This window comes from Penicillium antarcticum (assembly GCF_028974205.1).
Source record: "Penicillium antarcticum strain IBT 31339 chromosome Unknown utg000005l_segment0_segment0, whole genome shotgun sequence".
Classification (NCBI taxonomy): Eukaryota; Fungi; Ascomycota; class Eurotiomycetes; order Eurotiales; family Aspergillaceae; genus Penicillium; species Penicillium antarcticum.
Window position 1 is genome coordinate 1,289,144 of NW_026695303.1, and position 20,402 is coordinate 1,309,545.

The 20,402-nt window shown below is 49.6% G+C and overlaps 8 protein-coding genes across 8 annotated transcripts; 5 read left to right on the plus strand and 3 right to left on the minus strand.

The window, feature by feature from the left end:
- Positions 1-1,265: 1,265 nt before the first annotated feature.
- On the plus strand, positions 1,266-2,189 carry N7508_005126 (uncharacterized protein; the record flags this gene model as incomplete). Its single annotated transcript, XM_058463192.1, has 1 exon — positions 1,266-2,189. One exon carries the CDS (start codon positions 1,266-1,268, stop codon positions 2,187-2,189), a length of 924 nt encoding a protein of 307 aa, XP_058319670.1.
- A 715-nt stretch (positions 2,190-2,904) lies between these two features.
- On the minus strand, positions 2,905-4,545 carry N7508_005127 (uncharacterized protein; the record flags this gene model as incomplete). Its single annotated transcript, XM_058463193.1, has 1 exon — positions 2,905-4,545. The coding sequence occupies one exon, from the start codon at positions 4,543-4,545 to the stop codon at positions 2,905-2,907; it is 1,641 nt and encodes a 546-aa protein (XP_058319671.1).
- Positions 4,546-8,381: 3,836 nt separating this feature from the next.
- On the plus strand, positions 8,382-9,771 carry N7508_005128 (putative monooxygenase; the record flags this gene model as incomplete). The annotated part of the gene is made up of 2 exons (XM_058463194.1): positions 8,382-8,628; positions 8,684-9,771. 2 exons carry the CDS (start codon positions 8,382-8,384, stop codon positions 9,769-9,771), a joined length of 1,335 nt encoding a protein of 444 aa, XP_058319672.1.
- A 676-nt stretch (positions 9,772-10,447) lies between these two features.
- Positions 10,448-11,907, plus strand: N7508_005129 (uncharacterized protein; the record flags this gene model as incomplete). Its single annotated transcript, XM_058463195.1, has 2 exons — positions 10,448-10,462; positions 10,516-11,907. 2 exons carry the CDS (start codon positions 10,448-10,450, stop codon positions 11,905-11,907), a joined length of 1,407 nt encoding a protein of 468 aa, XP_058319673.1.
- A 145-nt stretch (positions 11,908-12,052) lies between these two features.
- On the minus strand, positions 12,053-14,724 carry N7508_005130 (uncharacterized protein; the record flags this gene model as incomplete). The annotated part of the gene is made up of 2 exons (XM_058463196.1): positions 12,053-13,236; positions 13,287-14,724. 2 exons carry the CDS (start codon positions 14,722-14,724, stop codon positions 12,053-12,055), a joined length of 2,622 nt encoding a protein of 873 aa, XP_058319674.1.
- A 251-nt stretch (positions 14,725-14,975) lies between these two features.
- On the plus strand, positions 14,976-15,488 carry N7508_005131 (signal recognition particle 14 kDa protein; the record flags this gene model as incomplete). Its single annotated transcript, XM_058463197.1, has 2 exons — positions 14,976-15,002; positions 15,108-15,488. The coding sequence occupies 2 exons, from the start codon at positions 14,976-14,978 to the stop codon at positions 15,486-15,488; spliced, it is 408 nt and encodes a 135-aa protein (XP_058319675.1).
- A 685-nt stretch (positions 15,489-16,173) lies between these two features.
- On the minus strand, positions 16,174-18,231 carry N7508_005132 (uncharacterized protein; the record flags this gene model as incomplete). The annotated part of the gene is made up of 1 exon (XM_058463198.1): positions 16,174-18,231. The coding sequence occupies one exon, from the start codon at positions 18,229-18,231 to the stop codon at positions 16,174-16,176; it is 2,058 nt and encodes a 685-aa protein (XP_058319676.1).
- Positions 18,232-18,519: 288 nt separating this feature from the next.
- usgS (transmembrane protein UsgS) lies at positions 18,520-19,992 on the plus strand (the record flags this gene model as incomplete). The annotated part of the gene is made up of 5 exons (XM_058463199.1): positions 18,520-18,577; positions 18,811-18,917; positions 18,969-19,141; positions 19,197-19,590; positions 19,642-19,992. 5 exons carry the CDS (start codon positions 18,520-18,522, stop codon positions 19,990-19,992), a joined length of 1,083 nt encoding a protein of 360 aa, XP_058319677.1.
- Between the last annotated feature and the right edge of the window lie 410 nt (positions 19,993-20,402).

A 20,402-nucleotide genomic window follows, 5' to 3' on the forward strand; every position in this document is an offset into this window, starting at 1 on the left:
ACAAGCAACGCCACAAATGCCACTGGGGTTGTGGCGTACAAGTATAAATTACCCCTGAATATCCCCCAGACCCATCCAAAGTCTTTTCCGAACCTTCACTCCTCAACGTTCGAGTTCAGGCTTCATATCTCACTAGCTCTCAATGACTCCTCGAATTCTTGACCCCTTTTTAGCATCAATGCGTTGTTTACAGGATTTAATGACGTCGGCCCCGAGATATCCCCTGTCGCCCCTGAACGCCCTATCCGCCGGTGCATGGAAGACAGCGAGACCCGTGATATCATAAACGCTCGGTTCTCTTCTAATTAACGACAAAACGCCGTTAGGCTGAATCCAACAAAGAACACACTGGTCCAAAAAAGGAAGTTAGAGAAGGCTTGACGACCCACCCGCGACGCTATTTGCCGAAACCTGCCAAAGGTGGAGAACTAAGATTGCAATCAGCATCAACGGCGCCTGTTCGGTGGACTTAACGTTCTTCCCAGTATTCTTTGGGCGGATGGACTGCAGATCAGTGCAACCTTTGGGCCAGGGGCTTGATTACTATTGGACACTTGAAAGGGCAAAGTTTGTGACAGCCCTGGCGATCTCGGCTTCTGTTTGCTGCCTGCAACGTTGTCAGGATCGCGTTATCGTACTTTTGCTCAGGACCCTGCGTCCTATCCGGATAATGAGCATGCTAAAATCATTTGGCGCACACATCAGCAGGCTTGTTACCCTTTGAGATCTCTCTCAAACGGGGTTTGATCAAACGATAGTCTACAGCCACTGGTCACGACTCTATCCTGTTTCCATTGACATCGTGGGTAGACCAAATCCTGAATTAGCAAGCAAGGCAACAGAGGGGCTTCCCGCGGTGTCAGAAATACTAGCGTTATGGGGAATGGTGGTGAGAGAGCAATCCTGTGGCATCAACAGATATCAGCTTCACGCTGAGTGGTTGGTGAGAGCGCCACATGGGTTGGGTCGTGTAGTGCAATCATAAGCTTCGTGGGACGCTCGTCTTCATTGGATACCCTGCAGATCATTCCTTTTGCTCACGACAAAGCCGGGGAACAATTTCCACCAGGATTTGGCCAAGGCTGAAGGACTCCCCTGAGAATGGCCCTGGTATATAACGTGGGACTGCTCCGCATGATATTCGAATTCCCCAAGAACTCTTTCTCTTGTCATTCCTTACAAGTCATTCCTTATACTCGGTTTCTACCGTCCACTCCTTTTTACTAAGTCTTTGAACTTCAATCATTCCTTAATAAATCGTCAAGATGAAGACTTTCGCCTTCTCCGCTGCCCTTCTGGCATCGACTGCCGTCGCCCTCCCGACTAGAGTCCTGTCCGCTATCCCCTCGGGTATTCCATCTTGCCTGCCCTCCGGAGTCATTCCCTCGGGAATTCCTCTCCCTGTTTTGTCCATGGTCCCTACTTGCTCTGGTGTTACCCCCACCGCTACTCCGGCCCCCAGCAGCGCTGTCTCCAGCATGGCTAGCAGCGGCTCCTCCGGCGCCGGCCAAATCTTGAGCGTCCTCAACCAGGCCGGTACCTCCCAGGTCGAGATGATGGCCGAGAACGAGCTCAAGAGTCTCTTGAGCAAGATTCCCCTCAGCGAGCTCCAGCAGCCCGTGGGCCAGATCCTTGAGACTGCCGAGAGCGTCGGACAGCTGAACGGCGGCAACGGTGCTGGTCTCGGCCAGATCACCGCCGTCCTCGAAAACGGAAACGTTGCTCTTATCCAGCTCACCCAGAAGCTCGTTGACCTCCTTGACAGCCTTGGTCTTGGTCAGGTCGGCAGCCTTCTCGGCTCCATTGTTGGCGGTCTTGAGTCTGTCACTGGCAACGTCAAGCGTGATCCCATCTCCGATGCTCTCTCTATCACTGACTTGAACGGTCTTGTTGGTGGTAAGAACCTCCTCGTTCAGGTTGAGCCTACCGTCCTTGGTCTCCTCGGTGGTCTTGACCTCACCTCTCTCCAAGATGGTCCCATCGGCAACGTTGTTGCTACTGCTACCTCTCTCTCCGGTCTCAAGGACCAGGTTCCCCAGATCCCCGGCGCTAGCTTCATTGCTGTCCACGCCCAGGACTTTGCTTCCGTCCTCCTTGTCCAGGTCGACTCTGCCGTTGAGGGTCTTCTCTCCACGCTCGGTCTCGGTGGCCTTAGCACAATTGTCGGCTCCGTTGTCCCCGCTGTCTAAGAGCTTAGCCTCGTATATGACTTACCCTTGACGGGTACTGGCCGTTTCATTCTACTATCCACCTGTTACTTTTCATCATGACCCCTGTTTGCTTCAACTAGCGCGTGCAACAGTTACGGACACGAGGGTCCCCTTTTTACATACTCTTTTAGAGCATGACTGTGCTCAACTGTATATTCTATATACCCTGGATAAGTGTTTGATATATCTTAAAGTCCTACCAACTATGTCCAAACAAAATGCCTCGCCAAGCAGTATTATTTACCAAGTACATGGAAGATATTAATTAATCAAAATTTGGTGGGTACGGCCATCTACTACAGCACCGCCTTACTATGAAACCTATTTTACCTCCGTATTTGCATTTCAAAAAATATGCCTCTGATTTTAATTGTTATTCTGAGGCCGTATTAATCACTAGAGCCTATGGATCTTGGTTTTACATTGATATGCCTCGGTTTATTATTGTTGAATTGAGCATTGAATTGAGCATCAAGCACAGCATAAGAATATTAGTGAAAATTGCAGTGAAACATGGTGGTCTGACATATAGGTCGAGTTTAATTAAAGCAAATACATTCAGCATGCATTAAAATAAAAAGCACGTAGTATAGAAGTTGGAAGTGGTGGTAGCATTTGTTATAGATACGCGGCACATGGCTTGTGAGCTGATGGTGGTAGTAGACCGGCGTAGGTGGGCGAGTTGAAACTCGACTCAGTGACGCATTCTGCCCCAATAACTTTCTCCATCTTGGTCATAAGGTTTCGAAGCATCCTTGCAGCTAGGGCTTTCATAGTCCTTCAATGTGCCCATAGGCCAAATGGGAACAACACAAAGTTCATCCGCTGCGCATCCACGGCACTCTTTCCAAGTCGTCCAATCAAGGTAATCAACAAGATCCCGAAGAATCTGCACTGCAGATTCCAAGTCCGTTTCTTTACCAGCCTCCAGCAGCTTGGAGCAGATACTGTTTGCAACGCTGTACACGGCATGTGCTGCAAGACACTCCGAGTCCAATGAATGAGGTGGCAGGAATTGGGTAGCACATCGTTGAGTTTCGACAACGTCATTCCGATTACTGTAGTCAATATATGGAGACATGACTCGTTCCATCTCAGCTTGCAGGGTCTCAAGTGAGTTGATCTTGCCCGAGACAAGGTACGAGAGATCTTTGCCATACCGAGTAACGACCATATCGGCAATAACCTGCCAGTCCTGGGACTTCTCGGTTGCGTCGTTGTTTATGATCAGTGTCGTAATATCACCCCGGATGGCATCCAGCTCTGAGCGAGAGAGGTGGCCCAGGCGAGGAAGATGCGAGTCATCTTGGAACAGATTAACATCGTAAGAGAACACTGTCACGAAGTGATCATAGTTCAACGTCACTCTGTTCCCACCGATGCCGTGATATCGCGCGGTAACAGCACGCATCCAATTCGACGAGTCAGGTCCATGACCAGGCCCGCCGCGGGGAGGACCACCTGGTCCACGTCTCTTCCCATTATCATTGTCATCCTGCTTGCGTCCCTCACGACCTCCTTGTTTGTGGCCACCTTGAGAAACAAAGTCATCCTTACCCCGAGGTTTGACCTGCGTAATACGCAAAGGAGTAAGATCGCGCTCAAAAGCACAGAGAATAATCTCAAATCCAGCCTCCATGCGAAGCAGACCATCAATCCGACCACCCCATTCCTTCTCAGCCATCTCACAAGCCAGACGAGCACGCTCATTCTCACCAGGAGGGCCACCAACAGGCGTATCACCCACAAGCCGATCACCCACAGACCTATTAAATAGCAAGATATCCTGCGAATCGAGTGTACCCTTCGAAGTTTTGGCAGCAGACATACCATCAACATACAAAAGCCTCAAATTCTTAGCAGCAGCATAAGTATGCAGATATCCTGCATCATTCTCGCCGAAGTTATCAGCCCACGCATCCGGATGTTTTCCATTAGGCCCATGAGGCTGCCTCTTGCGCAGCTCTCCATGCCGGCCTTCGGGTCTCTCGGGATCGTCCTGATCGTCGCCCGGCGGCGGTCCACCGGGTGGAGGACCACGTCTTGGCCTGGCGAAGACCATGGCATGTTCCGGCTCAAATGCTAGCCATTCTGTTCCATTTACAGGGCTTGACTTGGAGGTTCCGTGGTAGAGTTGTGTGCCGGCCGGTACTCTTGCTAGGAAGAAGGATACGCCGTTGTGGTGGAGGGATGAACCCCACTGACGCATTGAGTCTTGGATTGCGTTGAAAATGCGATTCGCATTTCTGAGGGGTGGGTTCTTGTCATTGGTTGTGAAGCCGCTTGATAGGCTTAGGAGGCTGTACAACAGGAGGAGTGATAGTGGGGGCCGCATGGTTTCAGGTAGGGAGTGATCACCCTCTGCGAAGAGAAATGGTAGGCCAAATCAGCTGGAGTAAGAAAACTGTAGGCTTTATCTGATCAACCAAGAAAACTGAGAATTTTCTGTTATCAGATCTTCGGAGGACAAACCGGAGTTCATATGCGCTTAGGGCTCGGAACGTGGGCGCTGACGCGTCATCGCGCTCTATACTCCGCGCCAGGCAATTTATGGTATTTTCCGCCGACACTAGGAGATAAGCTATGTTTAGTGCCTTCATGTTCGTCGTATGGCTTGCTAAATTTTCAAATTGCTGCTGTTCTCCTGATTATCGGCTGCGGTCTCGCGAACTTGGTAGCCGGGTAGAGCATTGATTGCGACTGCGATATGGGCGCAGAGTTTCATGGTAGGATCTATCAGTCGCGGCAGTACTACATGCGTGTCATTGGCATCGATGATGAGCAAAGAGGAATGACCCTCACCTGTATGCAGTGGACGTCGAGGTCATCATGGGTCATGTTGTGAGGCTCTTGTGCGAAGCCTTTGTAGCTTCATGCATAATGCTCATTCTTATAAGTTCACAATTCTTCTCTTTCGGGGATTGTGTGCATTGATAGCGAGCGATGCCAGGGGCACTCACCGGGTCGTTATCAGTGTTGTCGTTCCTGATGATTGCGCGGGAGTTGGGATCAACATTCCTCTCAATGTCAAGAGTGTTGATCGTGGATGGAGATATAGGTCAAAGGTTTCGATATATCGATGATATCTTGCATCGTCTCGAGCTAGAGGGGGTCTCTTCCGATTGTGCGATTTCTAAGCTGCATCAGGATCTCGAGATCCTTATCGCACAAGGATGGTGTCGGATGGTTCTTATCCATGACTGTTTGTTGTCAGTAATCATGTTCCTTGCACAATATCTGGTGGTTCAAGGAGTACATACTCGTATTTAGTACTCATGGTTCAAGATTTATAGAACAAAGATCGGGTGAAGTGGAGGACCACCAGACACGGAAATCATTCACATTTTTGGTCAATATATTTACAGGGAATGCAACTCAGCTGTAGACCAGCTTGGTGGATAGTTTCATAGGCTCCAGTCAGACCTTTCTCTTCTATATGCTGAGCTTTATAAAGACCAAGAAGTAAAACAAAATCAGCGATAAAGCCACCTCCTCCCTATATATAGACCAGGTCAAGCTGTATAGTGAATAGTGATAGCGTATCTAGAAATTGCATTTTCTTATTACGTGAGAAAGTCTCCAAGCCATACTATGGAATTATTCCGAAAGATGCCGCCAGAACTTCGTCTTCTCAAGGGTCGAAATGAGGTTACCCTAAAGAACCGCTGATATCTCTGTCAAAATTCTGATGGCCTCTCCTAAATATGCTCGGCTTCCCATAATGGCAAGTGCTTGCTACTCTTTCCATTTCCTCCCTAAAAACCATTAATTCTTTGCTCTGGCATTGGTCGTTTCGGGTCCATTCGTTACTGTAAGGCGGAGAGTCGCTACCACAACGCTGTGGTAGCTGTGGCAGCAGTACATCCTTTGATTTGCAAAAGCAAACATGCCAGTCAAAATGGCTGTGCCTATGACCGCAAAGGAGGAGACTTGCTCAGTGAGAGATCCGGTGATGAGAAGCCTTGACGCCATCGTGTAATCCTGCCAAAGAGACCCTTGAGTATGCCCATGCGCGCCGACGAACCTATCACAAATATATCAATGGTAATAGCAGCTACCGCGGCTTGGGTGTATATGTTTGATGATGACCGTGATATCGCGTGGTAGTTACACATTACCCTAGCAGTCCTACTATAAGATTTCTCTCTTATTGTGCTATCACAAGCTTAGGCAATTACAGCACATCCAATGTTTTTATACTCATGCGTTGATACTGGCGGAAAGGGCCGGTCCGTCCTGAACTCCCCTATTGATTTACCTGCGTGAACGACTTAAGCACGGCATATCACCAATGAACCAAAAAGCTGCGCACGAGCTGCCATATCCTGTGTGTAATTGGAATTAACCGCCCACTTGCGCCCATCTGTATTTGATTGGCACCTATTTTTTTTCAGTGGACTTTTCTGTCTATACAACGGATGAAGAATGGCTGCTTCTTGAGATAAAGAATCGCCATTTATCACTCTTTATCACTATACTTCTTGAAGTAATCTATGGACGCGGAGTAGATCATTTTGTCACTCACTTGTCTTTTGCCCTATTGCTCATTATCAAGTTCAACCCCCAGGGCGCCCGTTCTGACTGAAGCTTGCGATCTCATATATCAGCCCAGTCTACAGCTAGTTTGGATTCACTATATATATAGAGGGGGGACCGTGTGGTTCATTATGTGAACGCGTTTCATTTCTGGTGGTCCTCTGACCTTTTTACGCACACAACTTTGCATTACTCGTTCCTCTATCTCTCAAAGTTCCCATCAACCATTTTCTAAAGGTAGGCACCTCAGTCATGATCTCCTGGTCAACAAATCCACTCATCCTCCTTGATGTAGAAGACACAATCCGTCCATCTTCAAACTTCGAATTGTAACGAGAAGCACAAACGGCGAGCTCGCACTCCCCTTTTGGAGTCACCAGAAATTGGGAAACATGTCTGACAACAAACATTCATGATTAACAGCCACCCAATCCCATTACTCAGCGACGATGACCTCAAGATCCTGACCCAAATCCGCGATCGCGACATTCAGGACGGTGCCATCAGAGCGGGCCAGCCTCTCCCGCCGAAATCAACTGACGAAGATAACGACATTGGAACTGTCAGTATCTGAATAAACTTCTGATGGCATAATTAGAAAAAGTCCTGATCTTCATGGGTGTTCTTGCAGCAACCCATTGCTCGTGTGATTCTTCTGTGAAGTACTCACAGCCTCCTAAGTGCATCTCTTTATTCCTACGATGTGCAGAAAGGTGGCAGCTGCGCATTATTGCGGGGAGCACAACATGTGCAAGAGGCGACAACTCGAAAGTCACTACAAGCAGGGGCTCATATTCAAAGAATTTATGAGCCAGATGACAAGACCATGTATAAATCAAATCCGACCCCGTTGTCGCTGGCGGCAGAGAATGGACATGAGATTGTGGTCAAGCTACTGCTCGCCACAGAAAGGGTTGATCCATATTACGAGAACAACCCCCATGAGACGGCGTGGTCAGTAGCGCAGCGGAAGGGACACACCGTGGTACTCACAGCTTCAGGCACACGCTTCGCTTATGTCATTCTACACGTTATCAAAGGTTGGCGGCAGTTAGACTTCGCCAGGCTGGCTCGGCTTGACCGGGAGGCAAATCCGGAGTTAGAAAGTGTGGGGAAGATGGTGGCAGGGAGTCGCTATAGAATGGAGATGGGTAATAGAATATGAACACAGAGTTGATAGTCAATAGCCCAGTTCGGGTTCAAGTATATCGGCAAATGTTAGGGCAAGCGACAGGGTCTCCAAATCCCGCGACGCTGATTGGCTACAAGGATGTGCATCAACACTTAGCTGTTCAATTTTTTTCTCCTTATCACCGAGGCCGAATTTGCAAGCGGATAAAGTCCAAGCAGAATATGACGGGATTTGTCTGAGCGCGCGGCTCGAAGTGACTCTCCAGGCTTTTGTGGGGAGAATGTGGGTGAAGCGGCAAAGATTTACTCCGCCAACGTTGAGAGGACCAACATCAGGCGAAAGATGGTCGGCAGTATAGCTCGGCCATTGCTAAGATTCATTTAAGTCCATTGCTTTGTCCGTCTCTGTCTCGTTCTCTTTATCTTTGACATATTCTTAGACCCCCTTTGCTCCAGTTCATACCTATACCCCTTCTCGTATATTCTCCGGACACCTTCGATACCATGACGAAAGAACCTCAAGATTTGCAGATCGCCATCCTGGGGGCAGGCATGGGCGGCTTGACTTCTGCTCTGGCGCTAGCCCAGCAGGGATTTAAGAATATTCATGTCTATGAGAATGCCAGCGACCTCGGCTTTGTCGGGGCTGGTATTCAACTGGCGCCAAACATGGCCCGTGTTTTGGACGGACTTGGTGTCTGGAAGGGTATTGAGGCGGAAGCTGTGAATATTGAAGATACATCAGTCAGAGGTATGTTGAGTATCTACCTATTAAATAGTATCCAGTGATCTAATGCAGACTAAAGAGGGCGCCACGGATAAGGAACATGCCTATGTGGATCTGCGCTATATTGAAAAAACCTACGGATATAAGCACATGGTTGGACACCGTGCATCACTTGCCAATGGCTTGTACGAGGGCTGCAAGAAGCACTCCTCCATCAAGTTCCACTTTGGAATCAATGCGGACAACGTGGACTCCTTCGGCCCTCGCCCATCATTCACGGCTAACCCCCGTGCCGAGGGTGCCGCTCCTTTCAAGGTGGAATGCGATGTACTTCTCGCCGCCGATGGTATCAAGAGTGTAACCCGCGTTGAGATGCTGAAACGGTTGGGCGTCGATGTCGGTGTCAAGGACACCCAGCAAGCAGCCTACCGTATCATGATCCACAAGGACCAGATCAAGGACGACCCGGAGCTGCTAGCTCTTATCAACAGCAATCGTGTAACCCGCTGGATTGGTGCAAAGCGTCACATCATCGCCTACGCCGTCTCCAACAACACCATCTACAACCTCTCCACCACCCAGCCCGATACCAACTTCGCTGCCGCCACTAACGCCACTTACACGACCAAGGGTTCCAAGCCCGCGATGATGGGCGTCTTCTCCGACTTCTGCCCTATGGTCCAGCGTATGCTGAACTACGTTCCCGAGGGCGAGGTCTGTGAATGGAAGCTGCGCGTTCACGACCCTCTCCCCACCTGGGTTCATGACTCTGTCGCCCTCGTTGGTGACGCCTGCCATCCTACCCTCCCTCATCTGGCCCAGGGTGCTGCCCAGGCTATTGAGGACGGTGCCGTTCTCGGTGTTGTTCTCTCTAAGCTCCCTGATACCACCCCCGAGTCCATTAACAAAGCTTTGCGCGTATACGAGAAGGTCCGCAAGAGCCGTGCTGAGGCTCTGGTTGAGATGGCTACTGCCTCTGGTCGCGCTCTCCATTTGGGTGAGGGGGCCGCCAAGGAGGAGCGTGATAAGCAGTTTGCTGCTCTCCGTGCTGGCAAGGGCCCCGTACCAGATAAGTGGGCTGATGCTGATGTCCAGCGTGAGATCTATGGCTTTGACTGCACGAAGGTCGCGGCTGATAACTTCAACGAATACTTCTCGCAGATGTAAGCGTCTCGTGTTCTGTTTTTTTTTTATCCGGCGCATTCTTCTTTTGCATTTTGGTGTCTACTTTCGTGTATATTTATGACCTTCTGGCTGTTGGCTAGAAGAATTGAAACTATCATGACCTTTTTGACATCTTCATCTGTTAATACTGTGATGCTAAATGTTTTCTTCTATACAGGGACAGTGGCCCTCGACATGCTAAGCTTGCATAGAAGTTGAATGGGTTTGCGTCTATGCGCATCCTTTACGTCCATAATGAGTCTCAGTAAATATTTCGCTACTCGTAGCACTTCAGACAATATACTCGTATAAGAGATTTCCCCTATTGTGTCCAAAATAAAATAGAGAAGTAATGGCTTTGAATCAGAGGACTTGAGAGGACTGGAATTAAGGCACACTGTGGTAGTCGGCTTCAGTTCTCTAGAGATATTGGATTTTTGAGATTTAACGTAGCCGTAATTTCATAATAAATATGGTCAACTCATTGAATTTCGTACTGCCTCATTCAATGTTCTCTTATCTGTTTTCATGTGTTTACTGTCGACGAAGCTGTCTGTCTTCATAGTTTGAATGTACGTGATGACCGGTTTCGTCCCACGCCCAAACTCTAACTCCGCCGCGAACTCCAACTCCAATTTACAGCGCCATGCGGCTCTTCGCGGTTTCAAAGCGCAAATAAATGCCTTTGCCAGCAGTATGTCTCTACTACAATTCCCCAATTCTTCAAGCTAATCTATCGAGCTCCAGACTCCATCGCCATTCCGCCTCTCCCGCCGCAACCCATCCACGCGCCGCATTGCCGGTCCCCAATTCGCCCCTACACCGCGGTTCGTGCTATCTCAGCCTACAACCCAAGAGAATGTTGATGATCTCGACGTGATAGATGATGAAGAGGGGCCATCATCAACGCCAAATGCTACACGCCAACCGCCTGCGTCCCAAAGCGCTTTGCGCTCGCGTCAACTGCGCGACGTGATCGAGGACTCGGATGATACTAAGTTCATATCAAGCCAAGGTCTCAGAGGCACGGCTGTGAATGAGCTTCCAGACGACGCTATTGATAGTAGTCCGCCTGAGGAATCGGAGCCCCCGGGCGTTCTCGATGCCGAATTTGACGCGCTCTTTGCGCCGACTCATGAAAATAAACGGCGCCGCGTGGAGGGGCATACGCCCGTACCATCGATGAGGCAGGCGGGTTTCGATCCAACCCCTTTCTCTCCAACAACAGAAAACGAGGCTGCTGAAACTGTCACCAATGATACTGAGCCGAACTTCGTCGCATTGGAAAATGACGTGCAGAGAACGCCGGCACCAAGTGCTCGCCTAGTCGCACCAGTCATATCAACGCCGGCAAGTACACAAACACCTTTTCGTGGTCGTCCCCGGTTCATGCTTTCGTCAACTGCGAAGCCGCCTATTAGTCAGTCTGCACCAAGGTTTTCAACAAGCACACAAGAGACATCGCCGCCTGGGAGACGAAAACCAACGTTCGTTCTACCTCGCTCGCCATCTCCAAATCAAGAAGCAGAGGATATACCTGCGCCATTCTCCCCTTCATCTCGCACCCTCCGTCGACGTGGTCGAAAGCGGGGCGGTGCATTGAATTACGCAGTTGGTGGGATGGCTGCTGAAGTACGGAGCTGGATTTTAGAAATGGGCATGACGCGTGATTCGTTGCCGAAACCTCAAATTATCAAGACTCCCTCTACTCACGACATCAATTATGCTACGGTGTTAGAAAAGTACCTCGTCGCTGTGCGGGTCAGCCATGCTAGGCACTCTGCGCTTAGCAGCTGCGGCCCATTCGCTTTTCTGCAAGCGGCATTGCTTGGTGGTTATTCTGTGCAAGAAGAAGCTCAGGATGAATCTACCAAAATCATGATCATGGGACCTCCACGATCCAAACCGCCTCAATTTGATATTTCCCGAGCACTCCATCTACAAGAAGGGGATCTTGTCGGTATTTACAGCGGGCTGACTTGGGATCTCGAGCTGGGTGCCTACTTGCGCGATGCAAAACTTTCAGACGGCCCTTCTCCTGCCTCGCAGGGCGAGCCACCGGGAAGTAATGGTGGTAACAATGCGAAGGAGCGCTGGCTCGTGGCTATGGAATGGGAACTCATCCAGATATCTGAATGATTATTCCTTTTCCTTGTGCTCATAAGAACTGATATTCCTATTCATGTATATAAAGATCTTGTTTTATGCTTAGTGATCAAAAGTCGAGGATATGAAAATTGGGTATATTGAATCTACATGCAATTGCACAGAGTATATATGGGTTTTAGTCCGATACAGCCTTGAGAGCATCAACAGCCACATCGCAGCCCCATCGAACCAGCTTCATCTCTTCATCAGAAACAATATCAGTCTTAGCGACAACCTTCCGAATGAAGAAGATAAGACCCTTGCCAATATGGGGTGTCTCCTTGACGCGCAAGAAAATCTGCATCAAGGCCTTCTCGTCCTGAGGCGCTTCCTCCGTCTTGGAACTCTTGGATTTCTTCTTCTTGGACTTTTGTGACTGCTGAATAAGACCAATGATCAAAATCTCCACGAAGGTCTTGGTCTTCGGCTGCAAGTATGCGAAGTTGAGAGTCTTCAGGATTCCCAACGTCAAGCTGCCGTCCGCAATGAGGCTGCTGTACATCTTGGCCAGGTTGACCACAGCCTTCATGGGAACACCGTTTTCCTCGTCATCGGGATCGAAGCTATCGACTTCATCTTCGTCCATATCGCCACGCTCGCCCATTCGCTTGAAAATGTTCCACAGTGCGAACATGAAGGACATCTTGAGGCGTCGGCCCATATCACCACAGATACGGCGGGCAATGAGGGTATAGTATGGGTTGTGTGCCTGTTCTTCCATGGCACAGTGCAGCAGGACACGGGGGATTTCGAACTCCTGAGCACGTTTGAGGCGGAGCTTCATTAACCGCACATGTGCGTCTTGGAAGTCTGTGGCGGACATGATGGCAATGAAGATTGAGCGGCGAATCTCGGTGTTCATGCGGTGTGCTCTGGCGAGGTTGCCGTAGTCGGGTTCGCCTTCGCTTTCATCGTCTTGGACGTGGCTGTGGTTCATTGGTAGACCGGCGATTTCTTGCTGGGCCGTTACGAGGGGATCCTCCTTCCAGCTTGCGCCGACTAACCACCATTTTCCTTTCTTGGCTGAGTTGTGGATGTCGTCGCGGGAGATGTTGATGGGCTCTGATGCACGAATCACCCGGGAGTTGTTTAGGGAACCTAGGATCTTGCGCATTTTCGTGATGTGCTCTGTGGTGATGCTTGCGCCGGCTGCCGCTGAAGATTTGACGCGGTTATTCTTCAGATCTGTGATGGTGTCGATCATGAACTTTGTTCGGACGGACAGCTTATCCTCGCCGGCCTTTGCTACTGCGGGCTGGATGAGTAGAACAATATCCTTGAGTGAGGAAGGGTCGTCTTGTCGGAGCTGCGGGCCGGAATCTAAGAGGATGTTAGTGTTTTGTATATACTTTGGGTGTTGGATCACGTACTCCGGATAACCTTGAGCAAGAGCTCGGTATTGTATTCCGTGATTTCCTGCACATAAATGCGAATATAATCAAACATCAATGCGGAGCCAATGACGTGGAAGTTGTAGAGCTGCGAGAGAAGAGAGACCAAGTTGGCAGTCTCCTTTCCTTGGAATGTTCCTCGCTCATCACCATTGGCATCGAGGGTTTCGACGACTTTCTGGATAATCTCTGCACCGAAGTCCATACCCAGGAGCTTGTATAAAGCTGCAATGAAACCGGCGTGCAGGATAAGGAAAGTATCCGAAAGAGCAGCTCTTTCACAGATCAACCCCATCAGCAAATCAATCAACGTAGAAGTGACGTGCTGACGTGGGTGGTCACGGTAAAGCTTTTCGAACTCAGAGACAATTGAAATCATGTTTGCCTCAGACAACTTGTTCAGCTGTCCCTGTGCTTGGCGCTTCAGTCGAGTAAGAGATTCACTCTCTGGACCGGCGCGCGCTCGCAATGAAGGAGGAATGTATTTCTGTGCCGAAGCTTCTGGTTTTGGAACCGGAGCAACATAAGGATTTTCTTTCTTCTTGGGCTCCGTCTTCTCGTCATCGAATCCGTCAAAGTCACTGCCTTCAGCAGCCTCTTCGTCGTCTTCACTTCCAAAAATCTCCTCGTCCAGGTCGACATCCTCTTCACTGTCCTCCTCACTGTCCTTCGCCTCGGCTTGTGCTTGCAAGGCCTTGGCCTTTTGTCTCTTGCTCTGCAGCCAGTCGTCGGCCTCCCGTTTGCGTTTGCGATTCTCGTCCTCTGAGTCGTCGCCGACGCCACCACCCAGATCACCAAGTAGATCGTCTAGTCCGTCTTCTTCGAATGCCTTGGAAGTCTTGCCCTTCTTAAGACCAAGCTTCTTCTCCAATGCAGCGATTTCGGCATCATCTTGCGCAAGCTTGGACTTGACGCCTGCAGGCACATGAGCCCCAGACAACTTATCTTCCTCAGACTCGGCTTCGGAGGCATCTTCGCTTTCATCGTCTTCGTCTTCGTCGTCCTCCTCCTCATCATCATCCTCATCTAGGTCGATTTCCAACTCGGATTCGGATTCGGATCCCTCTAGCGCCGGTGTCTTCTTCATAATCGACTTGGGCTTTTGGGCTGCTTCCTTGGACTTCGGCTTCGTCTGTGGCGCACTGCGTTCATCGAGATCCATGTCGTCCGAGTTTAGGTCGAGATCCTCGTCGTCTTTACCTCCATTCCGAGCCGGTTGTTCGTGCCGTTGGAAGGTCTTCTTGTTCTGTGGTGCTGCATGCCGTCCTTTCTTCTGTGTCCGCTCATTCTGGCGACGTTCCTTCCGTGAAGCCGGGCCGTTAAGGCGACGCTTCTTTTCACCATAGGTATCGCGGATTCCCAGCTCAGACCGTAGATGCCGAGGCAAGGAGGTCGTATTATGCCTAGCGCGCGGCATTTTAGGGAATTGTTATGACTGAAGTGCTCAGAGAAGAGAGTAAACGGTGGACCCCGATATCAGGTACAGCCAGGCGGTCGACAACTTTTTTCACTTTTCTGCCGCACCAAAGCCAAGGCGGAGAAGCGGCGCCCACAGCGGAGTTTCTCCCCCACTGCGAGGTTGTTCTCAGCTGTCAATTGCATATCAATCAACTGCTCCAGCTTCTAGATCGGCGAATTTCCGTGCGCATCGAATACCGATATCCCAAAATGGCGCCGCATACTTCCCACGATGAGGTAATTATTCTTCCTCGTGTCCTTCTCGACTATCACGCTTCCCGCACATGCGATCAACATCACCAAACTCCCTAGCTATATATCACTAACACTGGTCACCGCTAGTTCTTCTCATCCCTCACCGACCTCCTCTCCAAGACTACCTCCCAGGCCCATGGCTCTGTATACCTCTCTCAAAAACCCCTGATCGATGTCCCTGGTGCGACTACCACAAACTCCCAACCATCTATCCTCATCCGAGCCACGGATGGAAATACCAATGCGCCAAACCCCAAGAAAGAAAGCAAAGATGGCAAGATTACAAAGAGCGCATCAAAGGCTACGAAGATCAAGCTCTCCACAGTCGTCACCCCAGATGATCTGGAGGCATTCTACGCCCGATATGCCGAGGTCTGCAAGGCAGGCATGACCGGCTTGAAGAAGCGTGATCGCAGAGCTAAGAAGGCAAAGACCAAGGGCGGTGCTGCCAAGGCTACCAAGGCATAGACTTGCTGTTCAGTCTGCGGTTTGTTCGAATGACATCGTCCGTGTACTCGGCTCGGACCTGGCACGCGATGTGTTGATGGCTTCGTTTTCTCATGCATTTGCTGGCGTTCGATGGTGGTTCTGGCCTATTCTTGTTCTCCATTTTTTCCCTTTCGATGCGGGCTTTATTCTCAAGTGTACATATTCCCCTGCACTTGTGTTACACGAGCGCTGTCTTTGTCTATATAAGTCCTACGGGACAGAGAAAGAAATGACTAGCTCCTGGCATCAAAATAGTTTCAATATACGTTTAGTTTATACGCCTAAACAGGGTCTGGCATAGCTACAGATGCTTGCTAGATCACCTTTTTGGTGAATCCCACAGAAAATGCTCTCAAAAACAGACGATAAATGTGTTAATTAATGTCTTCGTAACATGACCCGCGATTCCTCCAGTGCATGCAACGCTAGAATACAAAAGGTTAGATAGAATACAATCCATGCCAGTTATGTCCACCCATGAGTCGTCCGAGTTAGTATCAAATATTCATAAGAAAAGCATTAGAATCAAGTGTGTGGGTGTGTCAAAGGGAAGAATACAAAAGGGTAAGCATTAAAAATAAGCATAGGGGAAATGGTAATGATATCAAGAAGGGTGTATGGTGATCCGAAATGAGATGAAGAAAGAAGACGTTGGACAAACCGGCTAGTCCAAATCCCAAGGGTCCAGTTTCCGGGTGATCTCAGCAATCTCGGACTCCGAGGATACTTGAGGCTCCAACGGGAAACTGAAATCATCCACTGGAGGTGACTCGTTGCCAGTTTGCCGAATATTAGTTATGGGTTCACGCGGAGTGGTGTTGGTATTGGGATTGATGACAATGCGCGCGGCAATGTGAATAAGGATAATAAAAAGGTGAACAGGCGGGACCAAGACTAGAGTGAGAGCCTTAGAAAGGAATGATGTGGCATCGTCACCGTGTGATGGTCGGTATAAGGCCGAGGAGGGAGGCATAGGCGAGACATCGCGTTCTCTTGTGGCCATGGCCCGACGGCGGAACTCGACACTCATGTGATCGAAATTGGTATTAGGAGCAGGGTTCTGAGCGGCACGAGTGGCAGGCCGCGAGCGGAAGGTGTCTGACATCTCGGTGTCTGAAAATGCAACGGGAAAGCGCTTTGGGGAATTGGTTTTGATTGGGTGGTCGAGTGAACACTGTGCAGATAGTGCGTTGTCATTCGGTCCATCATTTGGCAAGCTTTTGCTCACTAGAGACTGTGATTTCTTGGATGGACTCGAGTCCGCAAATTCTAGGTTGGAGACTGAATCCTTCGCACTTGGCCAATCAAACATATCGCTTGGCTCTGAGGGGTCATGACCTCCCGCGGATGTAGGACGGGTGGAGACTGAATCTGGCGAAGCAGGCTCCACTGAATGGAATGACTCAGGGCTGGAGGCTAATGAAGCATCGCCATCCACATCCTGGGTGTCTTCAGCGGCCGTTTGGATTTCGACTGCCATTGTTGGTTTCACTGCCATAACAGCTTCAGGCTCGACTGTGGATTCAACATGCAAGACACTTTCAGGCTTAAGATCTTCAGGGTGGGTGGGGATTTCCGCGACGCTGGATTCATGCCCAGCCTCCGGTTCCGCCGCAAGTGAAGGGTTTGCTTCTAGAACAGACGCTGATTCAGGCCCGGCCTCAGCTTCCCGTGCGACTTGAGATTCAGGTTCAACCTTGGCTGACAAGAACTCTGGTTCAATACCAAATTGCGGAATAAATTCAACACTGGGCAGATGTTCGGCCTTTTGCTCAGACTCGGAGTTGAGTTCATCCTCTGAAGCCGATGTAGCCTCGAATTTTGCAAGTAAGCTGGTGAAAGTCTGCGGAGTTTCAGTCACGGGGCGTCTAGAAGGCTCAAGTGCTCTGGGAGGCTCCAGTGTATCAATAGGGGATGATCCATGATCATCGGGAATGGTCTCCAAAATTGTGCTACTGGCCTTGTGCGAATTGAATCCACTGTCATCTGTAAGGTTACCATCGGTGTCGTCTCCAGTGCTCGCCGAATCAATCCATTCCGATCGGATCGAGGAAGGTGACGGCGTTTCTTGCGAAGACTCGAAGATAGTGGGTACACTATCTTTGTGGTGTTTGGGCTGGTCCTTTGGCCGCCAAGCCCTCTTGCGCCGAGGTGCCATCACATCGTTGGGAAGTTCAACAGTAAACGCGCGTTTGAAAGGACATGGTGTAACCTCATATCGAAGCACTGTTGGCAGCGCGACTTTCAAATCTGCGACCAAACTCTGATCGTCCTCTGTTTCGTATGGTATTTCGATGCGATAATATGTGAGAGGGCGAATGCGCAAAACAAACTTCGAGACCCCGTCCACACACCAACATTGGGAGTTCTTCAGGATTGCATGAACGACATTTCCGCATTTGAGGAACGCTGTCAGGCCATGGACCTTCTCTAATCTCAGTGGCGCTGTTGCGACCGTTCGCTCTGTAGCGGAGCGCCAGGGGAGTGTTTCAATAGTGTCAACAGGGTAGTCGAAGTCAGATGGCGATGAGCTAGAGGGAATAGGGGCGAGCGCCCTGGGGGCAAAGTGCACAATTTTCGCAGACGGATGATAAAAGATTACATTCTCGGGGGTGTTCGGGACGCTCGACCGTCGTTGCGCGTGAGGGTTTAACTTGGTGGGAAGGGTGAGAGAGCGACGAAGGGAGTGTATCTGGCCTAAGGGCTCTAGGGACTCAGGCATGGTTCATGGATGCGATCAGAAGGAGTGAATATATGGAGATATTAAAGGGACATGTTTGTACAAAGGAGCCAGGGTATATGCAGATGGACTTATCTGAGGCTGTGTCGCGCCTGCGGGGAGGTGAACGGAGGCCTCAGGCAAAAGGTATCAGGTGACCATGACGCAGCTTCAAATGGATGCCTGGCCTTCACACTGTTGTTTTCCGTTTCACTTCAAGAATGCTCCTTGCTTGTTGATTTTCTTTGCAGTGGAATTTGAAGGGTCCTTCTAGGGTCTCGAAAGACTACGATGTCGAATTTCGAGCCTAATGCCGTGATCCGCGGCTTCCAGCTCACTGTGGTAGGAAGTATGTTTTCCTGTTATGTGTTCTAAGCAGCTCAGATCCCTTTCAGCCTCGAGTTTGGCCCTTGGACATAGTAGGCTCCATGCCATGTGTGTATAGCTTCGGCAGTTGCTGCCAAGAACCGCAACAAGGAGCTTGCAATGGAGCTATCCAGCCACCTCTCATCACTTTGCTTGGAATGATCATGGAAATGATCCACAGTTGTTCATTTTTCATTTGCTAACAAGAGCCTCTAGCTGTTCGTGCACTGAGCAACCCAGAGCTTTTCAAATACGATCACTTCCGCCAAGCAGCCCTTGCTGTCGGCGTTGGCATTATTATCCAATTGATCATTCAGATTCCGGTATGTTCCCCCATTCAAGTCTTGATGAGAGGTGTCTAATTTCATCTCAAGATCATAAGTGTCAAATTCTCGATCTACCTGTTGTCATGGGTCGTCAATCTTGAGGACGTTGTCTGGGATGACAAGCTTCTCAATGGCTTGGATTTCATGAACAAGTCTGTCCTTCAGGTGCCATTCTTGCTCATGACTCTGATGCGATATGTGACACCCACGCTGGACGAAATGTGAGTCTTTTGCGCCGCAAAAAATATTGACTTTGGGGTTTAATCGTTTGAACAGTTTCATGCAGTCCATTCAATGGGTCGACACCACATATATCCAAAAACATAAATCGGAGAATCCCGATACATTGCGTGCTATGTATTATCCCAATCTGGTGCAGTACACCTCCAAAGGAGGCTCGAGCTCTTCTCAACCGCTCTCTCAAGCCCTCATGGCATTCTTCAACCGCTATGCAAAGAAGATCGGTATTGGTCTTGGGCTTTACCTGCTATCCATGGTCATTATCATCGGTCGCTTTGTTATGCCCGCAGCAAGTTTCTACAGTTTGCGCAGCCACATCGGCACTCAACCTGCCGCCGTGATCTTTGCTGCCGGCTTGTTCCTTCCTAAGCAGTACATCATCATGTTCCTTCACACATACTTTGCTTCACGCAGTTTGATGCGAGAACTTGTAAGTCCAGTTATGTTCTTCAATATATGAGCATATTCTAACTGTATCCAGCTCGAACCATACTTCTGCCGCATCAAGTTTACACCCGAGCAAAAACGTCGGTGGTTCCGGGACCGAGAAGGTGTCCTGTTCGGCTTCGCTTTCGCATTTACGGTCGTCTTGCGTATCCCATTCATCGGTGTGCTGATTTATGGTATTGCCGAGGCCTCCACAGCATACCTTGTCACCAAGATCACAGACCCGCCTCCATCTCCTGCTGAAAATCAGGACTTTGCCGAGAGCCAAGTCACCTGGAAGAACAAGCATGACTTCCTGCGCTTGTCCCTTGACAACCTTGACAAGCTTAATGTAGAACTGGAAAAGCGTCAGGATGCCAATGCGCCTGCAAAGAAGTTGTCTTAAGGCATCGGAGTACAAAAGTCACGGTGTACCTCAGGATTTAGCATGGTCTCGGGTTGTTTCATAGATCTTGTGTATTTCGGAGCGACATAGCATTCCAAGGAGCGAGGTCTAGTAACTTCATCCTAGCAGTCACAAAAAATGCATCAAATTTGAACCTATTCACATGTCCCACTATGTAGGAAATGGCTTATCAGTTTCCGAAGATATGCGAGATAAAGCGATGATAAGCTCTACACTAAGTGCTGCACTCCGTATTATTCATACATTCGCAGTATACAGATCCGCCTGCGGGGTAATGCGTTATCATGAGGGGATTCTGGATATAATTGGCCGTGCCCTCTGAAATGGAAATGGACAAACATAGTCGACTACAACCACTTCATAACATACTACAACCTTCCACTAACTAC